Source organism: Solanum dulcamara, chromosome 8 (assembly GCF_947179165.1).
Source record: "Solanum dulcamara chromosome 8, daSolDulc1.2, whole genome shotgun sequence".
Classification (NCBI taxonomy): domain Eukaryota; kingdom Viridiplantae; phylum Streptophyta; class Magnoliopsida; order Solanales; family Solanaceae; genus Solanum; species Solanum dulcamara.
In genome coordinates, this window is record NC_077244.1 from 67,989,023 (window position 1) to 68,013,392 (window position 24,370).

A 24,370-nucleotide genomic window follows, 5' to 3' on the forward strand; every position below is an offset into this window, starting at 1 on the left:
GTTAAATTTTAACCTGCCTTATTTGTCATTTTAACATTTCTTTTCATTTTTTTCTACACCGTCGAGTCTTTTTAAAAAATATCGTATTTTTTTACTTTGATTTTGTAGCGTCCTACTTTATTTTAAACTTTTTATTTTTTTCTTTCAAATTAGTACCCCTAAAAAAAGTAAGGTTTTTAAAAAAAGTGTGAGTATTGAATTATTAATATCATAATATATTTTTTGAAATTGATTAATAAAATAAAAAATATTATGATTTTAATAATTTAATACTTACACTTTTTTAAGAATAACATATTTTTAGTACTCAATAATAATAGTAGTAATAATAAAGATATTGAACAACATCAATATATTAATATGTAGAATGATAAAAATATAGTTGAAAAGAACGCATTATGTAACTTGATAAATAATAAATAAAATTTAATAAAATGAGATATGCATAGTGTATTGTTTCTGTTCTTTTGAATTGAAAAGTGTGTTAATATTGAAAATCAGTTAGAAATTATAGAAATCTAGCTAGGACTTTAAATTAGCATGCGAGCATGATAAAGAGAGAATTGAAATATTTTCATTCCAATTATATAAAAAAATATAAACAAATTATTTTAAAATTTTTATTAATCTACTGGCACTGCGAAGGGCCTGACCACAAGTTTTTATTAATCTATCAATTTGTAAATTTTTAATCTATCAATTTGTAATCTATCAATTTATGATTAATCTATCAATTTATGATTAATCTATCAATTTGTAAATTTTTATTTTTATTTTCTTAAGTTGAAATTCAAATTGAGGTTATAAAAGGTAAATAATAAAAAAAGGGCAGATTAAAATTATTGAGATTAAGCGGGTTATGACCTAACTTCAATTTCAACCCAATTGAGCCCAACCCATTTGAGTCCAAAGTAAATTTGGGCGGGTCATGACCTAACCCGTTTTTTATTTAAATCTATTTTAATATTCTCAATTTCAACCAATCCGCCTATTTGACATCCCTAGGTATATATTCTCAATATTCAAATTTAACCTTCTGTATACAACGTAATTTTTTGATTGAAAGGGTTCGGGTGACCCACCCCCGACCCCTCGATAAAAAATTATATCATATATATAAAGTATTTTCTTAATATATCTATCTATCTATCTATCTATCTATATATATAAATATATTAATTTTAAATTACTTAAATTTAAGATTAAAAATTGACTTAGTATTTAATCCTGAGGTTTCAAGTTTTTATTTTGGATCCGCCACTGGCTTAAGAGGAGGGGAGCGGACAGGACAAGTGATAATTTTTGGATCGCCCCTGCCTAGAGGAGGGGAGGGGACATGACAACAACATATCTCAATGCAGAGAGGATGGGATAAGGAATTCAGATATAGTGCTTCCCTTCTCAAATACGTATTCAAGGTGCAACCTTTCTAATCTCTAATAACACAATTTTAAAATAATTAAGTTGTTCATGAACAGGTCAAATTAAAGATTTTGTCAATTTTCTTCTGCCTCAGATTCTTTTCATTTGTAGTTTAACTTTGAGCTGCAAACAGCTAATGATCTGCTAAAATCTTCGATTTTTATGGATAGCTAATTATTAACTAATATGCTCTTGGTTTGGATATGTATTTTTGGCAATTAAGGTTCAACCTAAATGATGTTTTGTGGTCCACTCTCTTAATTTCCTCTTTGTAATCGACATTTTTTTTTTTTTTGGTTTTGATGTCCGTCTGGTTTCACGTACCTCAACTAGGATACCTGCTATAAGGCCAACACTTTAGACTCAACCTTTCTTTTTTTCCCCTCAATCTCGTTTCACACTTAGACAATGCCTACAAATATAGAAACACACCAGCACATATAAGAACAAGTCCTAACTTTGTATTAAACTCGTGCCACAAAGAAGTTCACAAAATCAGCCTTACAAAAATCTGACCCAATGACTCTCTGCCTATGACTGGTCTGCCTGTGCCAATAAATAGGCCACAACACCCACTCACATGCTAGTCATGTGTCTTACAAAGTCAGTTGACATCACTAACTGATAGGCCAATTGAAAATTCAAAATAAACAAGCTTATCCAAAATGCTGACAAGGCCAAAATGGCTAGAAACTATCTAGCCGCCCAACTAGCGCCAAAATCAGTCTCTGGCCTCCCAAACTCGTACCTTCCCATGTGCCTGCATTGTACCCAGGTCCTGCCTCGCACAACTTGCTGTTGTGGTCCTGTCTCCTCAGCCTTTGCCCCTTCATCCGACACTTAACCCACAAACTTGTTTAGCCACGACCTTGCCATGATCATAGCCTTGCCTTGCCTTAGCTTGCCCAGCCTTTGTCATGCCTTAGCCGCGCGCCTTAGCCACGGCATTGCTAAGGTCTTGTCAATTGAACTTTGTCAATTGAACTTAATCTTGACTGATTGCATTGGGCCTTGACTAGGTTTATCATGTAAATACCTAGCCATGCCCGAGCCACTCAAACCATCAAGCTAAGGGTCTAACAAACTTCCCCCACCAGATGAGCATCGTCCTCGATGAGGCAAGATCTAAGTATGCCTTGATCTCATCCTCAAACTGCCACAAAGATGAACCTTTCTCCCATGTAGCATCACATACTGGCTTCCATCTCTATCAAACCAGAAATTCTATTCGCCGATTCTTCTTGCTTTGACCTAAAGTCCTATGATCCTGAATCCTCTCAAGCTGTTCTTCAAACTGCTTTCTTATAACAGGAGGAGCACGTCTGGTTGCTGACCTTGTTGGATCCTCAACATCTTCATGAAAAGGCTTCAGAAAACTCACATGGAATGTAGGGTGAATTTTCAATCTTTTCGGCAAGTTCAACCGATAAGCAACTTCACCCACCTTCTCTATGACTTCAAAACCCCATCATATTTTGAAATCAGTCCACGATGAATAGTCTTACTACTGATTTTCTTCCAAATTTGGGGAGTAAGTTTTAGTAGCACCTTATCACCAACCTGAAATTCTAAAGCATGCCGATGTTTGTCAGCATACTTTTTCATTCATTTTGCTGCCTTCCTCAAGCTATCTTGCGCCTCATTTAGCAACTTTTGCTTGTCTCGCGCATACCTTGAAGCAGCAGGGCAACTGCCTTGTGATTTAGACTTAGCAACTTATAGTGGTGTGTTAGGCTGAATGCCCAATACTAACTCAAACGGACTCTTCTCTGTTGCTGACGACCTATGCAGGTTGTAGCAGAACTGTGCACTGTCCAGCAACTCAACCCAATTCCTCTGACTTGCTGTCACGTAGTGTCTGAGATATTCTTCAAGCAGATGATTGATCCTTTTAGTCTGTCCAGCAGTTTGTGAGTGATTTGCCGTTGAGAACTTCAAATCAGTACCCATCATTTTGAACAATGCAGTCCAAAATCGACCAGTAAACCTAGCATCACAATCACTCACAATATCCAATGGAACACCAAAATTCTTCACAACATTCTTATAGATAACTCAACAGCTATTTCAGTTCAAAGTTCGAAACCAATCAACCACCACTCCACCACCGTCAACCACCGCCAACCACCATGAATGCCTACAACGCCACCACCCCAAACTTCGACAACCTCCTCCTCCAATCCCTAATGAACCGTCTTCAAATTCGTCCTCCTTCAAACCCAACTTCCTCCTTTTCCCCACAATCCCTCGAAGATCTCCTCTTCAACACTCTCCCTTTCTCCGAAGACGACGACGAAGATGATGATAACAACAACGAGTCTTCTTCTTCTTCCAAATCTCAGCTAGCGAAAGAAGAGTCGAGGGTCGAGAAAGAGATAATCCGGACAATCCTAACTGGAAAAACTGATTCGCTAAAACCAAATTCGGGTCAAGCTGTTGCTATTGGTGAACACCATATATGTATCGGGTTTCATGAGGATACGGGTTCGGATTATCGCGTGTGGGAGTGGCATGGTCATATTATGCTGTTTGATGAGGAAAATGGGTATACACCTGAATACATTTATGGGAATTACTTTGAAAGAGTTAATGGGAAGCTTATGAAGAAGAAGAAACAAGATGAGAAAGAGGAACAGGAGACTGAGAAAGAAGAAAAGGAGAGTGATGAGAAAGAGGAGAAGATTGGGAATTTGGGGTTGAGAGAGTTGATATCATCAGGAGATTCGAATAATGAAGGTCGGATTCTTAGGAGGAATATGAATGCTGGTTCTACAAGGGTCTAGAGGTTTGCTGTTTTACACCAAAGAAACAATTTGAGGTTTGCTGCATATTTTCGCTTGGCTGCTTGAAGATTTTTTACATTTCCTTTTCCTAAGCTACTTAGTGTTCAAATAGCATACTTGCAAATTGTGATCTTGCATGGTCTGAAATATTGCATTTGCAAAGCAAAATAGGAGCTCCTAGCAGATGAGAATAGTTCCTTCTTTTCTATATCTATAATTCACTCTCTTTACTTTTTTCAATTTCCTTATTACAAGGGAGGTTGAAAATCTGTTACAGAATAAGCTACTCTTCTTTCATAAGCAAATGTACTTGGAGCTTTTGTAGACTCTGCTCCTATCTCATCCGCTGCTCTAGCTAATTGTCTCCCCTTTATAAGTGTGAAAAAAAAAAAACAAAAAAAAACAGCTATTTCAGAAGAACACAAAGTAGGGGTAGCAGTAAAGATACCGTATTTTGAGAACCTGTCAATCACAACCATGATTGATGCTTTGTCATTCACTCTTGGAAATCCATTAATGAAAACCATTGAAACAGAAGCCCATGGACACTCCGCAATAGGTAGAGGCTGAAGTAACTCAGCTTCCTTCCTTCCTTCTTTTTGTCTTTTCCAGTTGACACACTAGACATGATTTCACATAGGCCTTAATGTCATCTTTCATCTTTGGCCAAAAATAATTTTGAGACAGCAATGCCATCATTCTTTCAACACCCGGATGCCCAGCATAAACAGTATCATGTGTATCTTTTAGGAGTTTTCTTTGCAGCCGATCACCTTGAGGAACAACAATTCTCCCCCCTTTGAAATAGAACAGATCATTCTCGATCCAATACTGTCTAACTGTATCCTTCTTCACTTGATCCATTAACTTAACATATAATGAATCATATGCAGCACTAACTTTGATCTTATCAAGAAAATTAGATTCAAGTCTAGTAATTGCATAAACAACAGCAAATACCTTTTTGCGACTTAATGCATCAACCACTTGGTTTTGCTTGTCTGGTTTATGTACTCGCATGAAGTCATATTCAACCAATATCTCTTGCTATCTAGCCTGCTTCGAACTCAATTTCTGTTTAGTTTTGAAGTACGTATTAGCCACATTGTCTGTCTTGACAACAAACTTCGTTCCAAGTAGATACATCCTCCAGGTTTGAAGACAATGGAGTACTGCCACCATCTTCTTCTCATAAGAAGAATACCTTTGCTCCACAGTATTTAATTTTCTGCTTTCAAATGCAACAAGATGTTCACCTTGCACCAGCACACCGCCAATAGCATAATCAGAGGCATCAGTGTGTACCTTAAATAGAAGATCAAAGTCAGGCAGCCGCAATATTGGTTCAGATGCAATGGCCTTCTTTAATGAATTAAAAGCCTTCTCTCTAGATTCTGACCAAGGCCATTTCACGTTCTTCTTTAGCAAATCCGTCAATGGGGCAGCCTTCTTTGACTAGCCTGCTATGAACTTCCTATAGTAGTTTGCAAGTCCTAAAAGCGATCTCAGTTCTTTAATCCTACTGGGTGCTTGCCATTCTACAATTGCCTGTACTTTTTTAGGGTCCATGCGCATTTGGTTTTCGCTTACCAAATGGCGCATAAACTTTATTTCGCGACTAGCAAACTCATTTTTTTCCAACTTGAATAGAGTTGGTATTCTCTAAGTCATTGCAGTACCTTTCTTAAATGCAGCAGATGATCTTCTAGTGTCCTACTATATATGACTATATCATCTAAGTAGACTATTACAAAGTCATCAAGATACTCATAAAGTACATTGTTCATTAACTTGCAGAAAGTAGCCGGGGCATTAGTCAACCCAAACGGCATTACAAGGAATTCATAACTACCATATTTAGTGACACAAGTGGTCTTTGGGGCATCCCCCACAGCAATACACACTTGCCAATAGCCATACTCAAATCTAACTTAGAAAAGAAAATAACCTTAGACAACCTATCCAGCAAGTCTTGAATCAGCGGCACCGGATACTTGTTCTTCATAGTCACTTTGTTCAATGCCCTGTAATCAACACATATCCTAAGGTTGCCGTCTTGCTTCTTTTGGAATAGGATAGGCGCACTAAATGGAGCCTTCAGAGGCTGAATCCTTCCAGCATCAAGCAACTCAGACAATTGCTTGCAAAGTTCAGTCAACTCCAATGGGGACATGCGGTAAGGAGGGCGTGCCGGTGGCATTGATCTAGGAATCAGTTCAATCCTGTGATCAATTTCCCTTCTTGGAGGCAACTTTTTAGGTAGTTTGGGAGGCATCACATCCTTGTACTCAGTCAGCGATTTAGCAATAGCATCTGGAACTTCAATCTGCACATCCGACTTCACTTCAACTAAGGCAGCAAGATAAGCCAGTTCACCCTTCTTGAAGACCTTCTTAAAAGCCATAACAGACAGTAGTGTAGCAATTCCAGTATTCTACTTACTTTCCTCGTCAAAAGGGTGGATTCCTTTCACGAATCCAGGATCTTTCTCACCCATAAACATTAGACCATCTAAATGAGGAATAGGAGCAACTTTGAATTTCCTCATAGAGTCGATTCCCAACAGCAGGTTGAAATCATCAAGTGGTACAATAGTTAGATTATGCACACTAGACTAGTGCCCTATTGTCAGAGGCACGTCAAGAGCCATGCCGTAGCCTGGTTGTGCGGCAGAATTGACTGCCTTCATCCTTGTTGCACATCCAGTCACCTTTAAACCATATTCTTTGACAATCTTCGAGGCAACAAAAGTATGAGTAACACCAGTATCCACCATCGTAATCACACTCCTGTCTCCGATCTTCATCTCAATGTACATTAGATTCCATAGGCATCTGATAAATCATCCACCGTTTCAGCAACATTTATGTAGGCAACATCAGCAACAACATCTTCGTCTGTGTTCATTTTACTAACACTAGACAAAGTGTTCAACAAACGCAAGGGATTAACATAACTAGCAATTTCCTGTCCTTTACCCTTTACTTGTTTCTCCTCTTCGGCCAAGAGAGCATTTAATTTGCCTTGTTTAGGACAGTTCCTTGCCTAATGGCCTGGTTTCTGACAAGTCTAGCAAATCTTTTCACTAGTGGGTTTGCTTTGACTGGACGACACAACATCCATCTTCCTCTTTCCTTTGTCATTTCCTTCTTGCCTTCGGCTGTCTTTCTTCCGGTCTTTACCCTTCTCATTCCTCTTAGTCTTAGACGAAGGAGTTGGGTTAGTAGTGGCACTGTTAGACCGAAAATCAATCAAGGCATCCGCTGCAGCAATTGCACTCGGCAGATCTTGAACTTTATTCCTGCGCAATTCATTTTGTGCCCACCCCTGCATGCCAGAAATGAAATTGTGCAACTTATCTTCGTCGGACATGTTCTGAATATCCAACAACAGTGATGAAAATTCCTTCACATATTCCCGAATAGATCCCACTTGTTTCAAACGTTTCAACCTGTCCCATAACAACCCAAGAAGAGTTACTTGGCAGGAATTTTTCACGAAGTGCACCCTAATTTTTTCCCACGTATCAACCTTGGGCCTGTTTGCACTCTCATCATTAGCATTCTTCGTCTGCCACCAAAGAATGGCATCACCACGAAAGTAACGGACTGCAATAGTCAATTGTCGTTTGTAGAGACATGAGCACTAGCAAAGTAATGCTCCAGATCCTACAAGAAATTTTCCAGTTCTTTGGCACCACGAACATCATCAAACGACTTGGGTTCAGGAACTTTAATCTCGGCATGTTCTTCGCCTCCTCTGGGCAGATTTGCAACAGCTAGACGAAGGAATTTCACCTCCGCCTTCAGATCTTCGTGTTTCTTCTTAAGGCCCTCAATTCATGTACCCTCAGACTCGTTGCAACTCGGCAAACTTTCTATCAACATTCCCACGATAAGTCTGCATCACTGCATTGATGCCTTAAATTTGAGTCAAAACATCAACCGTGCCTTCATCCCTTGCTGTCATGCCTAGAATGGCTTCCAATCGTGCAACCTTTTCCCTTAAGTCATTGTAACTATTTCCGCTGGCCATTGTTTGTGTCGAAACCCTTTGATCTGGTACCAGTTGTGAGGGGGTCAACTCGCGATGATCTAACCCACTTCGACAGCTTAACACTTTAGACTCAACCTTTCTTTCTTTTCCCTCAATCTCGTTTCACACTTAGACAATGCCTACGAATATAGAAATACACCAGCACGTACAGGAACAAGTTTCAACTTTATATTAAACTCTTGCCACAAAGAAGCACATAAAATCAGCCTTACAAAAATCTTAACCAATGACTCTCTGCCTGTGATTGGTCTACCTGTGCCAATAAATAAGCCACAACACCCAGTCATGTGACTTACAAAGTCAGTTGACATCCCCAACTGATAGGCGAATTCAAAATTTGAAATAAACAAGCTTATCCAAAATGCCGACAAAGCCAAAATGGCTAGAAACTTCCCAACCGCCCAACTGCCTACGCATGTCCGAGGCACACGTGGGCAGCCTTCAATTCTGGCGCCATAATCAGTCTCTGGCCTCCCAAACTCGCGCCTGCCCACGTGCCTGCATTGTGCCCAAGTCCTGCCTCGCACAGCTTGCCGTTGTGGTCTAGTCTCCTCAGCCTTTGCCCCTTCGTCCAACACTTAGCCCACAAACTTGTTTAGCCACGACCTTGCCACGATCATAGCCTTGCCTTAGCTTGCCCAGCCCTTGTCATGCCTTAGCCACGTCTTGTCCTGCATGCCTTAGCCACGGCATTGCCACGGTCTTGTCAATTGAACTTAATCTTGACTGATTGCATTAGGCTTTGACTAGGTTCATCATGTAAATCCCCAGCCATGCCCGAGCCACTCGAACCATCAAGCTGAGGGTCTAACACCTGTCACCTTCCACCAGTAACAGGTATCCGGTAACATTGTCCACCGAGACTAGAACACATTGTGTGGTTTATTTCATGTCAAACTGAACATAATAGCTGCAGATATGTTTGTACGGCTGTTCCTATGCCTCTGAAAATCTTTCATTTGCCCACCTGCAAAACCTTTATGAACAAAGAGGCAAATGCTTCCTTATTTCAACTTCTGAACCACTAATTTCAACACAACAATAACATAACCAGCGTAGTACCACAAGTGAGGTCGGGAGAGGGTGGTGTGAGAAACTGTTTCCCTATACTCTTTATAAAAAGTCAAGTATATAAAGCAAATATAGTAATTTCAACATGGAACATAAATATAAGTGGAAGATTGGTAGAATTTCATCGAATATAAAATTCTTAACTCATAAATTCAGAAGTGCAATGAATTCAATCTTAAGAATATAAACGCTGAACCCATCATATCTAAATTCTGGAGCTGGCTCTTGATTCAAATATTATGGCCAAGAGAGATGGTTTTAATGTCAGCTGGTCATACTAACCATAAAGTTATTTATCTCTGTACAAACTCTTGTAGGTCTCTATTCAATCTCTCTTCAGTTTTCATGAACTGGAGTTCCAGGTTCTGTTGTAGAGAACTCTTCAGGTGCACGGGATGCTCCTAGGCCATCGGAAATTCTGATTTCTAGGCTTTGAAAAGGAAGGTTGGGCAATGCGTCAGGGGAAGTTTCACTTGCTGCGAACAGTGTAGTTGTTTGTCTTTCATTGCCTTCAGATGGATTTTCTGACTTAGAATTAGAATTATCTTTCTCTTCATCAAACACTTAAGCTATTGCAGAAAGCTTTTTCCATATTGAATCATCAGTGGCTAAGATTTCCTTACTCTGATGAAGGAAGATGAGGAAGAATATGAGAAGAGCGGAACCTGCTGATACACCAGCTATGAGGAAAAGTCCCTTAAAACTATCTAGCGTGAGGCTATCAGATGTTATAGACATCATATCTTTCTGTGGACAATCTGTTTCATTCCCAAACCATTTCTGAATTATGTTATTCATAAACTCTCCCTCTATCACCTTCAAGATTGCTCTTGAAACGTCAGGTACCAAAGGTGACCCTTTTGGAAATGCCTGTAAGAAGTTGGGGGAAAAAAGGATTAGATTGAGCAAACTACCATGGATAGTATAATTTCAATTATGGAACATTTCCAGATGCAGAGAGAATCTTACGAATCCAAAGCCAGCAGTCTTGTATGTCGGACCAACCATAATATACTTCCTGCAGTATTTGTTGAGGAAGAGTCTGAGAAAAGGTAGTTCATCAACAATTGCACCAACACCTCCATTTTTACTACCTCTTGAGAGTGCATCATTATACTCTTCTAATGTGCTATAACTCCTAAATTTGGAGCTGTCAAATTGCATGCCCTTCAAGACGTCTTTGACAAAGGAACCTTTTTTGTACCCTACATATTCTCCATTCTTGATGAGATCATTGAGGTCCGTTACAGTAGGTTGAATCTTTTGTGCTGTTAAAATAGATGTTAAGCTGGCTGTATAACTTGATTTCAGCACCAGAACCACGAAAACCCACACAATCAGCACAAATCTTGTTAAATTACTTGTTACCCTCTCTCCTGCAATAACCAGCCACATATATATAGATGATGTGTTGAGAAATTCTAAAGTTTTCGTCTATAATTTTCTTCGAGTTAGAGACTTACTATGAGCAAAACTAGAGTTGAGAAGGAAAACCAGAATATCATCCCAACTTGCTTGTGTTTGGGTCCTCGAAACTCATTGTTTACACGATGCTCGAGTACCCATACAACAAAACCAATGAAAACGAAGAATGCTCCGGTTGTTATCCAAAGCTCTCTCTTTAGAGGTTTCACAAAAATCCAAGCACTATCCCTGTCATCATCCTTTACTGGCACAACGGCAGAAATACCCGACACTATAAAAGGTAATGTGAAATCCATGTACCTGGATCGGTTCGCTGAAATGGTCACGTCACCTATAACTGCATCATGTTTCTGGTTTAAGTAAACAATGGTTAGTTCAGTGCTTTTGCCAAAGAAAAAGCAAAACAAGAAAATCCAAAGGGCATTTGTGTAAGGTATTCAGCCAAAGAAGCTAATTCAAACAAGGATTGGATATTACCTTAAAAAAGAGCTCATAAGCAAGATCATCATATCCTGGAGAATTGGGGCTACGAGTTAATGGAACTGGAACAAATTCGTAAGAGACAGCATAAGGCAAAGATTGGATGACTTCTTTGAAGACATCTGCACAGAAACTAGATGCAGTAACTGCTTGTGTTTTTGAATCTCTTTCCACTTTAATGAATTCCTGCAGCCCTTCTTTGACAGGAACTCCAACCCTTAGCTTCTTCCTTCTTGTGGGTATTTCCCAGCCTCTCGGAGAAATAGTAGATTCACTGGGCCAAATTATGGCTCCTAGTTGCTCATCATTGCTCTTGACTGTTTTACCATCTATCTTGAGTTTATATGAAATGCCATCCTTCTCTGTCCAGAATCCAACGCTTCTCTGTCCTGTCCCAACTATATTCACAATTTGATATGGGGATGGATGCAATTCTCCATTGATGAGGCAGAATTCACCACTTAATGCTGTTTTTAGTGTTGTGTTTTCCATAGAATGAAGGAGCAGAGATCCCAATTCTGAGGTTCCAAGTGCATCTAAGTTCGTTAAGTTCTCTCTAGTGTCCGGTTTCTTGAATTTTGGGATTGCAGTGTTGCCCATTTCCACTACTGCTTTGGCTAATGCAGTGATGCTATCATACGCCCATAGCCCAAAAACATTGAGTTCAACTGGATCCATGCCTGGATACTCTTGATGAAATCTCTTTCTCCATCTCTTGGTGAAACTGTTAAGCTCATTTGATCTTGGAACATAAGATTTTATACCAAGAACACCTTGCATTGATGACTCAATTACTGAAGTATCTACCAGGTCCAGAAGACTCGTTAGCGCATCAGTGATGATCCATGCATATCCATCACTCATCATCCCAGCTTTGTTTGCCTTGAGGAAAAGGTGTTTAGCAAGTGATGGTCTCAAGTGCACAATGAAGACCCTGGTCTGCATTGTTTTCAACTTGTATAGCTCCCTGAGGATTTGATCATCATTGGCTGAAGGAGAAATTCCACTTCTATAGGAGACTAAAGTGTTGATTTCCAGCAAGGCATCATTCAAATGTGGAAGTATCCCGGTTCCATAGGGGCTATCCTCATAGATTACTACAACCTCCTTCCAATCAAAGTTCTTTACAATTGCTGCAATGGCTTTAGTCTGGCTGGAAGAAGGAAGTGCTCCTCTGATGAAAAAGGGATTTTCCTTGACTGTAAGTAAAGGACTTGTTGCTGGAGAAATTATAGGAACTTTTACTCTGTTCCCTAAGTCAATCACAAAATCAGTTTGTGTAGACATTTGTGGCCCAAAGATAGCTTGTACTTGGACATCGTTTAGCAAGTATATGGCTGCACATACACATCAGACTATAAGAAATCGTCTGAACAAAAAACCAAAGGGAATTAAAGAAGAAAAGAGAGAAAGATATGCTAGCTTAACAGAAGTAAACCATGGAGCTTAATTAATTTACCTGCAGATGCTGCTTCAACATCATCTTTCTTGGAATCCCTCAAGTGAGGGACAATCCTAATGGCTCTGCGACTAGCGGCGGCATGGTAATCTTCAAGAGCTAGTAATATAGATATGTGCGTTACTTTTGCCACAACTGTTTCCATATCAAGAATTATACCCACATCCAGCTTTTTAACACTAGTTTAATCTTCACCTCTTATTGGAATTACATAGTGGCAAAAGCTAATAATGGAGATAAGTCGAATGAAGAGAATTAGGCAGTAGTATCTTGGAATTTGCATTTGAAAAACTCTGGTAGCAAGTATTCTGAGAGTTGGGAAAGAAGCAATTCTGCTTGTGCAAGTAATTAACCACCTTCTAGAGATGTGTCTACAGATCTCTCAACTGTGTGGCTCTAGATATATGGCTTCAGAATCAGGGAACCTCATATACTTGGACCTGTAAATACCTTACAAACCTATAATAAGGCAATGCAGAATTAGAAAGAAAAGTCAAAGATAAAGTTTCCAAAGAAGAATTGAGAGTGGACTTGTCATACATTCTAAACCGTAAGCTAGTAAGTTTCCTCCTCAATTTGCCCCAATAAAAAACTGACAAAACGAACACAGTGACTAGAATTCATTTGGTTGAACTTGGAATGGTGCGTATTTTACACGGCTCCAGTTTATACTTGGTCATAGTAACTTGCTTGGGCACCCAATAATGAAACAACAACCACCATTGGCGTGCTGATCCAAGATTTTCACTCATGGGTTTTGAAAAAATAAAAATGTAAAAAATAATGCAGTCCTTGAGAATCAAACCTCGGACATTGGGGTGCATTTCGAATTTCCTGGTTCAGTGAACTAACCTTTTGCATGTTGTTTAGGGGATTCACAATTTATATATGTACATAAACACATAAAATATATCCTATATATACAATGTAATTTTTTGTCGAGAGGGTTCTGTTGAACAATAAACACCCTCCCGCCCCTTATTGGCTCATTGACACTGTTATTGTTAATGCAAGAGAAAGCTGCTGGGAAGTTGTCTATGATATATGTTGAAGCAGATGGGATATAACTCATATAAGATTTTGATTTGGTGGGTTCAATTTTTACGTTCTTACTGTTGAGCCCATTATACTTTGAAATTATGGGTTCATATTCTATTATGATTTATTCACATATATTTTTATTCTGTGTGTCGAAAACGCGAACCTAATGCTTATATTCTCCATCCTCCCCTGTGTAACAGAACATATTACAGCTTGTCTTTCATGTAGTAGTGATCCTTAGCCCCTTCCCTTATTTATAAATCTACTACTAGTAGATCTTTCTTTCTTATTTTATTTGCGATTTGCAGATTGCTTTTTCTTATCAAAACATTGCACAAATCTCTCATGTGGTTATTCAAATATAACCCCATTATTTCATATTCTATGTTAGAAAATTATTTAATCTAAAAATAAGTTAGCATCTTATGTGTTGATTTTATTGTTTTTGTTCTATTATTGTAACATAACAAAACTGCCTCATTTGAATTCTTAAAAATGGATGCATGTATTGAATTTGTTCATGCCACATATATTAGTTCTTTAAATTATATTTCCCTACATAAGTAGTGATGACAAAAACAAAGTAAAAATAAAATTGCTAAAGAAACAAGTCAACAACTAAGAAAAAGTAAAGCTTAAATCCATCAAATGGAATCCTGGAGGCCACCTCTTGATGCTAATATTCTGGCCAAGAGTGACAAAGATATAATGTAATCTGATTTAACTAACCCTAAAGCGAGCTCATCTCTGTACAATCTCTTGTAGGGCCCTATTCAAGTGTGTCACAGTTATGGTAGCAGCTATATGTGTCATCTTTCTTCAATTGTGTCTGTAATTGTTTGATGAACTGGAGTTCCAGGTTCTGTTGTGGAGAACCCATCAGCAGCAGGGGATGCTCCTAGGCTGTCAGAAATTCTGATTTCTGGGCTTTGCGAAGGAATGTCGGGAAATATTTCAGGAGAAGCTTCACTTGCTGCGAGCAGTGTAGGCGTATTGCTTTCATTGCCTTCAGATGGCTTTTCCGACATAGAATTAGAGTTGTCTCTCTCTAAATCAAAGACTTTTGCTATTGTACAAAGCTTTTTCCATACTGAATCATCCGTAGCTACGATTTCTCTATTCTGATAAACGAAGATAAGGAAGAATAGGAGAAGAGCGGAGCCTGCTGATACACCAGCTATGAGGAAAAGGCCCTTAAAACTATCTAGGGTGAGGCTATCAGATGTTATAGCCATTCCATCTTTCTGTGGACAATCTGTTTCATTCCCAAACCATTTCTGTATTATGTTATTCATATAATCTCCCTCCATCACCTTCAAAATTGCTCTTGAGACGTCAGGTACCAAAGGAGATCCTTTTGGAAATGCCTGCAAGAAGTTGTAGGAAAATAAAAGATTAGATCATTGAGTAATGTAAACACTTTCTGAAACATCAGTTAAGTACAACAATCTTACGAATCCAAAGCCGGCAGCCTTGTATGTCGGACCGACCATAATATACTTCCTGCAGTACTTGTTGAGCAAGAGTCTGAGATAAGGTAGTTCATCAACAATTGCACCAACACCTCCATTTTTACTACCTCTTGAGAGTGCATCGTTATACTCTTCCAATGTGCTATAACTCCTAAATTTGGATCTGTCAAATTTCATGCGCTTCAAGACATCTTTGACAAAAGAACCTTTTTGGTACCCTACATATTCTCCATTCTTGATTAGATCATTGAGGTCTGTTATAGCAGGTTGAAGCTGTTGCACTGTTAACATAGATGTTAAACTGGCTTTATAACTTGATGTCAGCACCAGAACCACGAAAACCCACACAATCAGCACAAATCTTGATAAGTTACTTGTTATCTTCTCTTCTGCAACAACCAGTCATATATAGGATTTGTTGAGAAACAAGGAGAAATCTTAAATATTTGTCTATAATTTGATTTGAGTTAGAGACTTACTATGAGCAAAAACGAGAGTTGAGAAGGAAAACCAGAATATCATCCCTACTTGCTTGCGTTTGGGTCCTCGAAACTCTTTGTTTACACGATGTTCGAGTACCCAAACAACAAAACCAATGAAGACGAAGAATGCTCCAGTTGCTATCCACAGCTCGGTCTTTAAAGGTTTCAAGAAAATCCAAGCATTCTTCCTATCATCATTCCTTACAGGCACAACTGCAGAAATACTTGACTCTGAAAAAGGTAATGTGAAATCTACATACTCAGATCGGCTTGCTAAAATGGTTACATCACCAACAACTGCATCATATTCCTGGTTCGAGCAAGCATTGATTATTTCAATATTTATTGTTGGTTGCAAAAGCAGAACATAGATAAGAAGTCCAAAAGGAGCATGTAAGGGAGGGGTATTCAGCCGAAGAGGTTAATTTTACCTTAGAAATGATCTTTTGAACAAGATCATCATAGTTTTGAGAAGTGGGGCTATGTGCTATTGTAAATGGAATAAATTCGTAAGGGACAGCATATGGCAAAGATTGGATGACTTCTTTGAAGACATCTGGACTGAAACCAGTTGCAGTTACTGCTTGTGTCTTTGGATCTCTTTCCACTTTAATGAATTGCTCCAACCCTCCTTTGACAGGAACTCCAACCCTTAACATCTTCCCACTTGTGGGTATTTCCCAGCCTCTCGGAACAATAGTAGATTCACCTGGCCAAATGATGACCCCTAGTTGCTTATTATTAGTTTTAGCTGTTTTACCATTCATCTTCAGTTTATGCGAAATGCCATCCTTCTCTGTCCAGAATCCAACGGTTTTTTCTCCTTTCCCAATTATATTCACAATCTGATATGGGGATGGCTGCAGTTCGCTATCAACGATATGGAAATCACCACTTAGTCCTGTTTTTAGCTCTATGTTTTGCATAGAGTGAATAAGCAGAGATCCCACCTCTGAGGTTCTAAGTGCATCTAGGTCCGTTATGTTCTCTCTAGTGTCTGGTTTCTTTAATTTTGGGATAGCAGTAGTGCCCACTTTCTCTACTGCTTCTGCTAATGTGGTGATGCTATCATATGCCCATAGCCCGAAAATATTGAGTTCTACTTGGTCCATGTCTGGATACTCTTGACGAAATCTCTTTCTCCATCTCTTCGTGTAATTGTTAAGCTCATTTGATCTTGGAACATAAGATTTTACACCCAGAACACCTTGCATTGATGACTCAATTAATGAAGTATCTACCAGGTCCAGAAGACTCGTTAGCACATCTGTGATGATCCATGCATATCCATCGCTCATCATCCCGGCTTCTTTGGCCTTGAGGAAAAGGCGGGAGGCAAGAGATGGTTGCAAGTGCACGATGAACACCCTGGTCTGCATTGTCTTCAACTTGTATAGCTCCCTGAGGATTTGATCATCATTGGCTGAAGGAGAAATACCACTTCTATAGGAGACTAAAGTGCTAATTTCCAGCAAGGCATCAGTCAAATGTGGAAGTATCCCAGTTCCATAGGGGCTATCCTCATAGATTACTACAACCTCCCTCCAATTATAGTTTTTAACAATTGCTGCAATGGCTTTAGTCTGGCTGGAAGAAGGAAGTGCTCCTCTGATGAAGAAGGGGTTTTCCTTGACTGAAAGTGAAGGACTTGTTGCTGGAGAAATGATAGGGACTTTTACTCTGTTCCCTAAGTCGATCACAAAATCAGTTTGTGTAGACATTTGTGGCCCAAAAATAGCTTGCACTTGGACATCCTTTAGCAAGTATATGGCTGCACATACACAATTAGACTATAAGAAATTGTCTGAACATCTCTTTCAAAATAGGAAAGCCAAAGGGAAAAGTAATATCTTAGAGAAATAGAGAATCTTATGTGCTAATAGGGCATGCATGAATAACGAACTACCAGAGTATGTTGAAGCAAAGAGAGAAAGATATGCTAGTTTAATATAGGTAAATCTTGGAGCTGAATTTACCAGCGGATGCTGCTTCAACATCATTGTTCTTGGAATCCCTGATATGAGGAACTATCCTTATGGCACCGCGACTAGTGTTGGCATGATAATCTGCGAGAGCTAGTAAGATAGATATGTGCATTACTTTTCCTACATCTGTTTCCAGATCAAGAATTATGCCCACATCCACCTTTACAGCACTAGTGTTATTATCTTCACTTCTTATTTCCCTTGTGTAGTGGCAAAAGGTAATGATGGAGACAAGTTGAATGAAAAGAAATAGGAATTTGCATCTTGGATTAGGCATTTGAAAAAATTCTGGTAGCAAGTAGTCTGTATTAGGCAAGAAGCAGTTGTGCTTGTGCAAGATGACCCCCTTTCAGAGATGTGTCTAAAGCTCTCTTTTATTGTGGGGCTCTAGATGTATGGCTTCAGAATCAGGAAACTTCATACTACAATTAAACAAGACCAAACCACATAACTGCAGAAAGAAAAGTCAAAGTTTTCAAAGAATCTCAAATGGTTGAAAATATTCGTTTGGTTATTGAGAGAGGGTTTTTCACATGCCAGACCACAAGCTAGTAAGCCACCTCAGTTTTGACCATATCAAAAAACTGACTAATTGAACTAAGTTACGAAATTGATTGGTACTCATTCCCCCAAAGGACTTCCGATATCTTGGAAAAGTCATGGCGAACGTTCAGAGCTAGCTCAGTCATGGTCCTATAATCTTTCATTATTCTTGTATTAATTTTATATTATTTATTCTTCTGTGTAACAAAACTACCTTATAAATTTATGCCACGTAACTTCGTTAAACTATATCCTCTACTAAATGGTGGTTACACAAACAAAATATAAAAATAAAGTTGGAAAAGAAAACAAAAGGCATACGTGTATATGCTCAAAATACCAAATGAATATAGTCTGAAATTTATATAGTTGTATAACTTTATTTGCACCAGAAAATCAGCAACTTATATTTTCAGTAAAAGAGCCGTAAATCCCTCATACGGTAGCGACATGATCCGATTTTTTTTCTAAATGTCTTAATTAATGATATAGACCTGTTCCTTCAATTGAAACTCAATTTTGAACTCGTTTGCGCAGTAAAATATAATTTCTGCTCGGTAAATAATTATTTCTTATTTTGGGATAAAAGTCCAATCTCAACTTAGCGAAAGTACACCAAACTTTGCAGATAAGTCCTGTAATTCATGCACAAAATTTTAAAATTTTTGGAATAATTTTTTGATCTTTAAAACTAATAATAAATCTTTTAGTTGCCACAATTTGTTGAAACAACGCCAAACCACCCAAGAGGCTTAAAAACTCATCCGAAACTTTTTGAACACAAACCAAATATGCTACTAACTTGAAAATGATATTTCAGATTCAATGCAACTGACGGAATTTGAATTTGAGGTCTCCTTAACTCGAAACTCGAAAAGTCGCAACTAAACTAACTTAGGCCTCCAAAATACCAAAACGAGCTCGGGACTTCCACAAATTACAAAGAAGGCCTTTCTAGCATTAGAATCACCTCCAAAATAATTAGAACCATCAAAAATTCAATCCGAGCACCCCAACCCTAAATGTTGATCAAAGTCAAATTTAGATCAAACTTTAACTCAATTTCCAACTTCAAACCTAAATTCCACGTTTCAACTCCAAATCTGATTCCAACAACTCTTCTAGACCAATTTTCACATTTCAGAACTGATGAAATCGACGGAATTCCATTTCGAGACTCGAAGTTTCAAATATGATCTACATATATGCATCATGTTCTTGTAGGTTCAATATAGATCATATATGGACTATTGTATCAACCCACATATACTTTACTAATGATGGAGTGTAGATCTCGTTGGTCCATCATGAACTATGCACTTAGAAAAGTACTGATTATATCATATGTTTAAATATTTTGATCATTATTTAATATTTAAATATCCAAGTTCTCCAATGGTAACAAAGTACAAATTACTATTTTTTAAGATTAACATCTGTTTTTTCCACAAATCTTTAAGGAGTTGTCTAGTAGAGTGTAATATTAAAGTAATGCTTTTGTTAATTTGTTTGAATTTATTTTTTTGGTCAATAAGAGTTTATGTTCTATGATTGTAAATATATATAAAAAATTAATTTAATCAATCAAGTTATTTATTTATAGTATAATTATAAGTAAATCTTCATGAGAAGTATTATTTAATTAGGCGTGATCTAGTAAAAATGATGATCAACTTATAACATGTTATTAGAAGTTAAATTACATGAAAAATGTAGAAATATTTTAAGGGAAAAAGAAAAAATATTTTAAGGACAATTAATAATATAGACCTCAAAACATAATCAGTAGGATTCACAATAAACTTTAATAGACAAAGTACACGATATATGGAATCGTTTGACATTTCGATAATACATAATAAGTAGAGTTGATAACAAATGACATCAAATTGATCAAAATCCACAAGTCCAAAAAAAAACAGTATCTTACAAAAACAAATTGAGTGAATTATATCTAAGCTTTGTTATTGTTATACATATGGTTCTCTTGTGTCCGGGTCTCTTGCAAATTAAACATTTATTCCTCCTCTTGCTCTTGAAATTCTCACCGATTCCCTTGACACGTTTTCTTCTCTTCCTTTCAAGCTTGATATCGGCAAGGGGTGGAAGAATTGTCACGTTTAGTATTTCTTCTAGCACACACCATTTCGATTTGAGAGGGACAACTTTAATAGATTCGGAGTATGCAAGGAGGTACGCTTCGGCTTTATACAAAGGTAAAGAGTACTCATAGATGCTCATACTATACTCGTTGCCACGCTTTGATCGCAAAACGGCCATCGCATGAGCACATGGTATCTTGATCAAGTCATACTCCCTACGAGAATACTACTTTTCTAGCAGATTCACATTGGCAATAGAGCCTATGCCGAACACGGTGAATTAATTGTCTTCCCCGATTACATTCTCCATATACAAAGATTCGCCCTTGATCATATTTTCTCTTGCGATCCTTTCGGCACAAGACACTATTTTATTACCCTTTGATTTGAGGACATATGCATACCTCTCCCTAAATAATTCTCCAAATATCTTAGTTATCGAATTACATATGGATTCCACGGGGTACTCTCTTTTGTCTATCAATATAGCATTGAGTGACTCGGCAATATTTGTGGTTATCACATCATACCTATTGCCTGAAAAATGTGCCTACTCCACTTCTCAAAATCAATTTCATGCTCAAGAACGAATGCATCCTCAGGGCATTTGTTCTTAAATTCTACAAAATGATTGTTAAACTCTGCGAGAGAATATGCATTAGCCGCATTGTAGTATAGGTAGAGGGAATCTCAACAATGTTGATTTACTCGGAGATTTCCACCAAGGTGCCTCATACAATATCAATGATGAGCATGATTGTAAACCTTCGCAATGCCATTGGCGATGCTTTTTGTTACACCCCATACCTTTGTACCTTGGAACGCGTTCTTAAATTTCTTAAGCTTCTTAGAAGTTACCATGTGAGCCGGATAATCTATAATGCTACTAAACAACTCTAAGGAAGCGAGAGATGTTATATCCTGCACTTTTGGGCATTCGGAAAGAAAGAAATTTTGATTTGCAAGGAATGATGTTGTGATTTATTTTGTTTATTCTATTTTGTACCGGTGTGAAGTTCATGAAAAAATTGATGTGGAAATACGAAGGAAGGCCGAGGGAAAAATTGGAATTTTGGAGAGTAGTTTGTGAATTGCAAAAAGAGAGAAGACTTGTAGCTTTTGGGCTTAAATAATAATAATAATTGCAATAAGTAGTTTGGGCTCTCATAATAATAATAGTAATATTGAGGCCCAATAAAAGAAAAGGCCCAAGTCTTGGAAACTTAGCCCATTAATTAAGTGGCCTATATATATGTTTTATGACTTATTTCCCTCATCCTTATCCCATAAGTCATTTTCTTCAATAGAGTTCAAGAAGAGAGAAGAAGAAAAAGAAACCTTGAGCTAGAGAGGGAGAAGGCCACGGATTTGGAGAGAAAAAAGGTGAGTTCCTCGATTTTGTTCCGTGAATTAATTATCTAGGGTGCACCACGATGATATGGGGGTATTGATAGTATAAAATCATGGCTTGGTGCAACCCAAAACGGACAGCAAGCAGTCCACGCAATTTCAGCGTGTCTAGAGAAGTTCCGAGGCGAGTTTTGGCCAATTTCGGGAAAGGTAAGGTCTTTCCTTTCAATTTGAAGTTTATGGTGTTGTTATAGGGTGTATTACACATCTTTTATGCTGCTGGAAGTGGAAAAACGTCGTAGAAATGCTCGACGGTAGAAACAATCTAAATTGAAATCGTTATAGTTAAATTGTAGTCGAAATGAGGCGTTGTGCAGGTGGGGGATGCTTCTGGTCGTGTGGTGGGGTATTACAGGGACTAAAATTGTTCTAAAGGAGGTGGGGGAGCTGCTGGATGCAGCCACACGACCCCCGCTTCATACGATTAAAGGTTTTGCAAAATGGAAACTAGAAACTCTATTTTTGGTATCGTAGTTTGGAACTAGTTGTTTGGAGCTTGTATTGTGTAAGGTTGAAGTGATTTAATTGTAAATATGCTGTTAGTTGTTGTTGATATTGTGGCCGAGTTGAAATCTCGGGAATGTTGAAGTTGTAGGGAAAATGCTGCCCGATTTTCCGTAGCATCGAAACTAGTAACAAACTAGTCGGGGGTAATAGATAAGAAAATGACTCCTATTAGTATTTGGTTGTGGAGTGGGCTATTGGAAAGTGATAGGCTATTAATCTTAGTATTACTTTCATGTCAATAGGTTAAGGAGGTATCAAGGCAAGCCAGATTTCAATTAATCTCGAAAAAGGTATGTAAAGCTATCTTCTTTTCTTTTGGCATGTCTTAGCCTTAAGTGATTGATATACGAAATGTGGGGATAATTCCATTCATAGAACTCCAAGTATGACTCATAAGTCTTATTCACTTCTCGATGGTAGAATTCCTATACTAGTTGAGTTATTGCCTCTCAAGGCTTCTATACGATGGAGAGTAGTAAGTTTGTGAAGCTTCCTTCCTTCTCTTGACATGTTTTTGGCATAAGTAAGTAAAGCTACCCTTCTTCTATCTTGATATGTCTTTGACATAAGTTATGATGTTATGATGAAATATTTATGGTACCGAGTCCCGTGATGGGCCAAGTTTGATATATGTTATTATCTAAGGATCGGGTCGTACGTTCCACAGCACATATGTATATGATGACTCCATAAGGGAAAATAAGAGAGTATGTAAAGCCTTCCCTTCTTTCTTTCGGCATGGCTTAGTATTAAGTAAGGATTAATATGAGCCTTGAGGGTGATTCATGATTTCTCTTCTAAGAGATTCTCCGGTAGTTAATGTCCTTGACTTTTATAAGTTATTTTGTATCGTCTTGATTCATGCCTATGGTTTCTAAGGCTCTTTTGATATGATCAATAGTAATATTTGAGGAATGAGTGATATGACTATCGTCTTGATTTTCAAATGACAATTCGTTGTTACTACTTCATTGAGTCTTGGACAATGTTTTAAATTGCATATGGTTACTCACTACTCTACTCGTGTATACTGTAACCCTTCTATCACCGAGTTCCGGACCGAGTATGTAATCGTGCGCAGTTCACTACATTATCCACCGAGTCCCTCACTAAAGGGCCGGGTACGCTATATGAGGAAATGATAATGCAATGACATGAATGACTCACCGATTCCCTCACTAGAGGGACGGGTACGTATGTATATATATATATGATGATGATGTGATGTGATAAGGTGATGGTGGCGCCCGACCCTATGATGGTCCTACAGTTATGATTCACCGAGCCCCTGAAAGGGCCGGCTATATTGTATAGTATGAGCATGCATGTTCTTATGTTTCACGAGGTACAGGTACAGAGGTTTCTTATATGATATTTTATTCCCCTGTTTCTCTGTTTTAGATATGCTTCCAGTTATGCTATGTTATGTTTTACCTACCTAGTACATATGTCGTACTGACCCCCTTTCTTCGGGGGGGGGGGGGAGGGGGGCTGCGTTCATGCCCGCAGGTACATATACACACTCGGGGATCGGGGAATCCGCCAGCGTAGGAGTCCCACTCAGCGGTCCAGAGGTGCTCCATTGTGCCAGAGCCTAGTTTTGGTATTAACCCTCGATGTATACATTTATTTGTTCATGGGTACGGCGGGGGCCCTGTCCCGCCTTATGTTACTGTTCTTACTCTTAGAGGTCTGTAGACATGTATGTGGGTTGTATATGTATGCGTGTAAGGTTATGCCTATATGTTATGATAGCCTTGTCGGCTTATATATTGTCTTGCCTGTTGGTATGCTATGACTCAAATAGGAGACATGTTTACTTATAGTTAGCAGGGGTATACGCGAGTGTCCAGTTCGGGCATCCGTCATGGCCTACGGGGTTTGGTCGTGACACTTTTGTAGCTATCAGAGATAAAGCACAGATCTGGTTCATCGACCATAATCTGTTGCAATTTCTTAAAGACGAACGTCCAAGATGCATCATTCTCTTTGTCCACGATACAAAAGGCAATTGGATAAACATGATTCTCGGTGTCTTGTGCAACAGCACTTAACAACACGCCCTCATATTTACCATGTAAATGAGTGTCGTCGACTGCAATTACCTTTCTCATGCAGATGAATCCCCTAAT

At 38.4% G+C, this 24,370-nt stretch overlaps 2 protein-coding genes, 1 long non-coding RNA gene and 1 pseudogene across 6 annotated transcripts; 2 read left to right on the forward strand and 2 right to left on the reverse strand.

The window, feature by feature from the left end:
- The first annotated feature begins 1,266 nt into the window (after positions 1–1,266).
- LOC129898755 (uncharacterized) lies at positions 1,267–14,590 on the forward strand. 4 transcript variants are annotated; one of them, XR_008769439.1, is made up of 2 exons: positions 1,267–1,418; positions 14,503–14,590. XR_008769439.1 is itself a non-coding variant. In XM_055973414.1 (2 exons), the coding sequence occupies exon 2, from the start codon at positions 3,552–3,554 to the stop codon at positions 4,203–4,205; it is 654 nt and encodes a 217-aa protein (XP_055829389.1). In that variant the 5' UTR covers positions 1,267–1,418; positions 3,214–3,551; the 3' UTR covers positions 4,206–4,531. The 4 variants fall into 4 exon arrangements, 1 of the variants encoding a protein (XP_055829389.1); XR_008769440.1 differs by lacking the exon at positions 14,503–14,590 and adding an exon at positions 12,048–12,134; XR_008769438.1 differs by lacking the exon at positions 14,503–14,590 and adding an exon at positions 9,650–9,893.
- LOC129898757 (glutamate receptor 2.8-like) lies at positions 8,408–13,076 on the reverse strand (annotated as a pseudogene).
- LOC129898752 (glutamate receptor 2.8-like) lies at positions 14,357–18,119 on the reverse strand. The gene is made up of 5 exons (XM_055973411.1): positions 17,668–18,119; positions 16,123–17,462; positions 15,689–16,001; positions 15,192–15,598; positions 14,357–15,104 (listed from the first exon to the last, which is right to left on the reverse strand). Exons 1-5 carry the CDS (start codon positions 17,951–17,953, stop codon positions 14,547–14,549), a joined length of 2,904 nt encoding a protein of 967 aa, XP_055829386.1. The 5' UTR covers positions 17,954–18,119; the 3' UTR covers positions 14,357–14,546.
- A 3,472-nt stretch (positions 18,120–21,591) lies between these two features.
- On the forward strand, positions 21,592–24,006 carry LOC129898580 (uncharacterized). The gene is made up of 2 exons (XR_008769400.1): positions 21,592–21,881; positions 22,481–24,006. It is a non-coding gene; the product is annotated as an uncharacterized LOC129898580 (long non-coding RNA).
- The last annotated feature ends 364 nt before the right edge of the window (positions 24,007–24,370 follow it).

Bases quoted from the DNA above. Each gene is read 5' to 3' on its own strand.
- LOC129898755 (XM_055973414.1), top strand. From the start codon at position 3,552: ATGAATGCCTACAACGCCACCACCCCAAACTTCGACAACCTCCTCCTC.
- LOC129898752 (XM_055973411.1), bottom strand. From the start codon at position 17,953: ATGCCTAATCCAAGATGCAAATTCCTATTTCTTTTCATTCAACTTGTC. The intron at 17,463-17,667 runs GTAAATTCAGCT...GTGTATGTGCAG, and splicing joins TGTTGAAGCAGCATCCGCTG to CCATATACTTGCTAAAGGAT. The intron at 15,105-15,191 runs GTAAGATTGTTG...AACTTCTTGCAG, and splicing joins AGGCTGCCGGCTTTGGATTC to GCATTTCCAAAAGGATCTCC.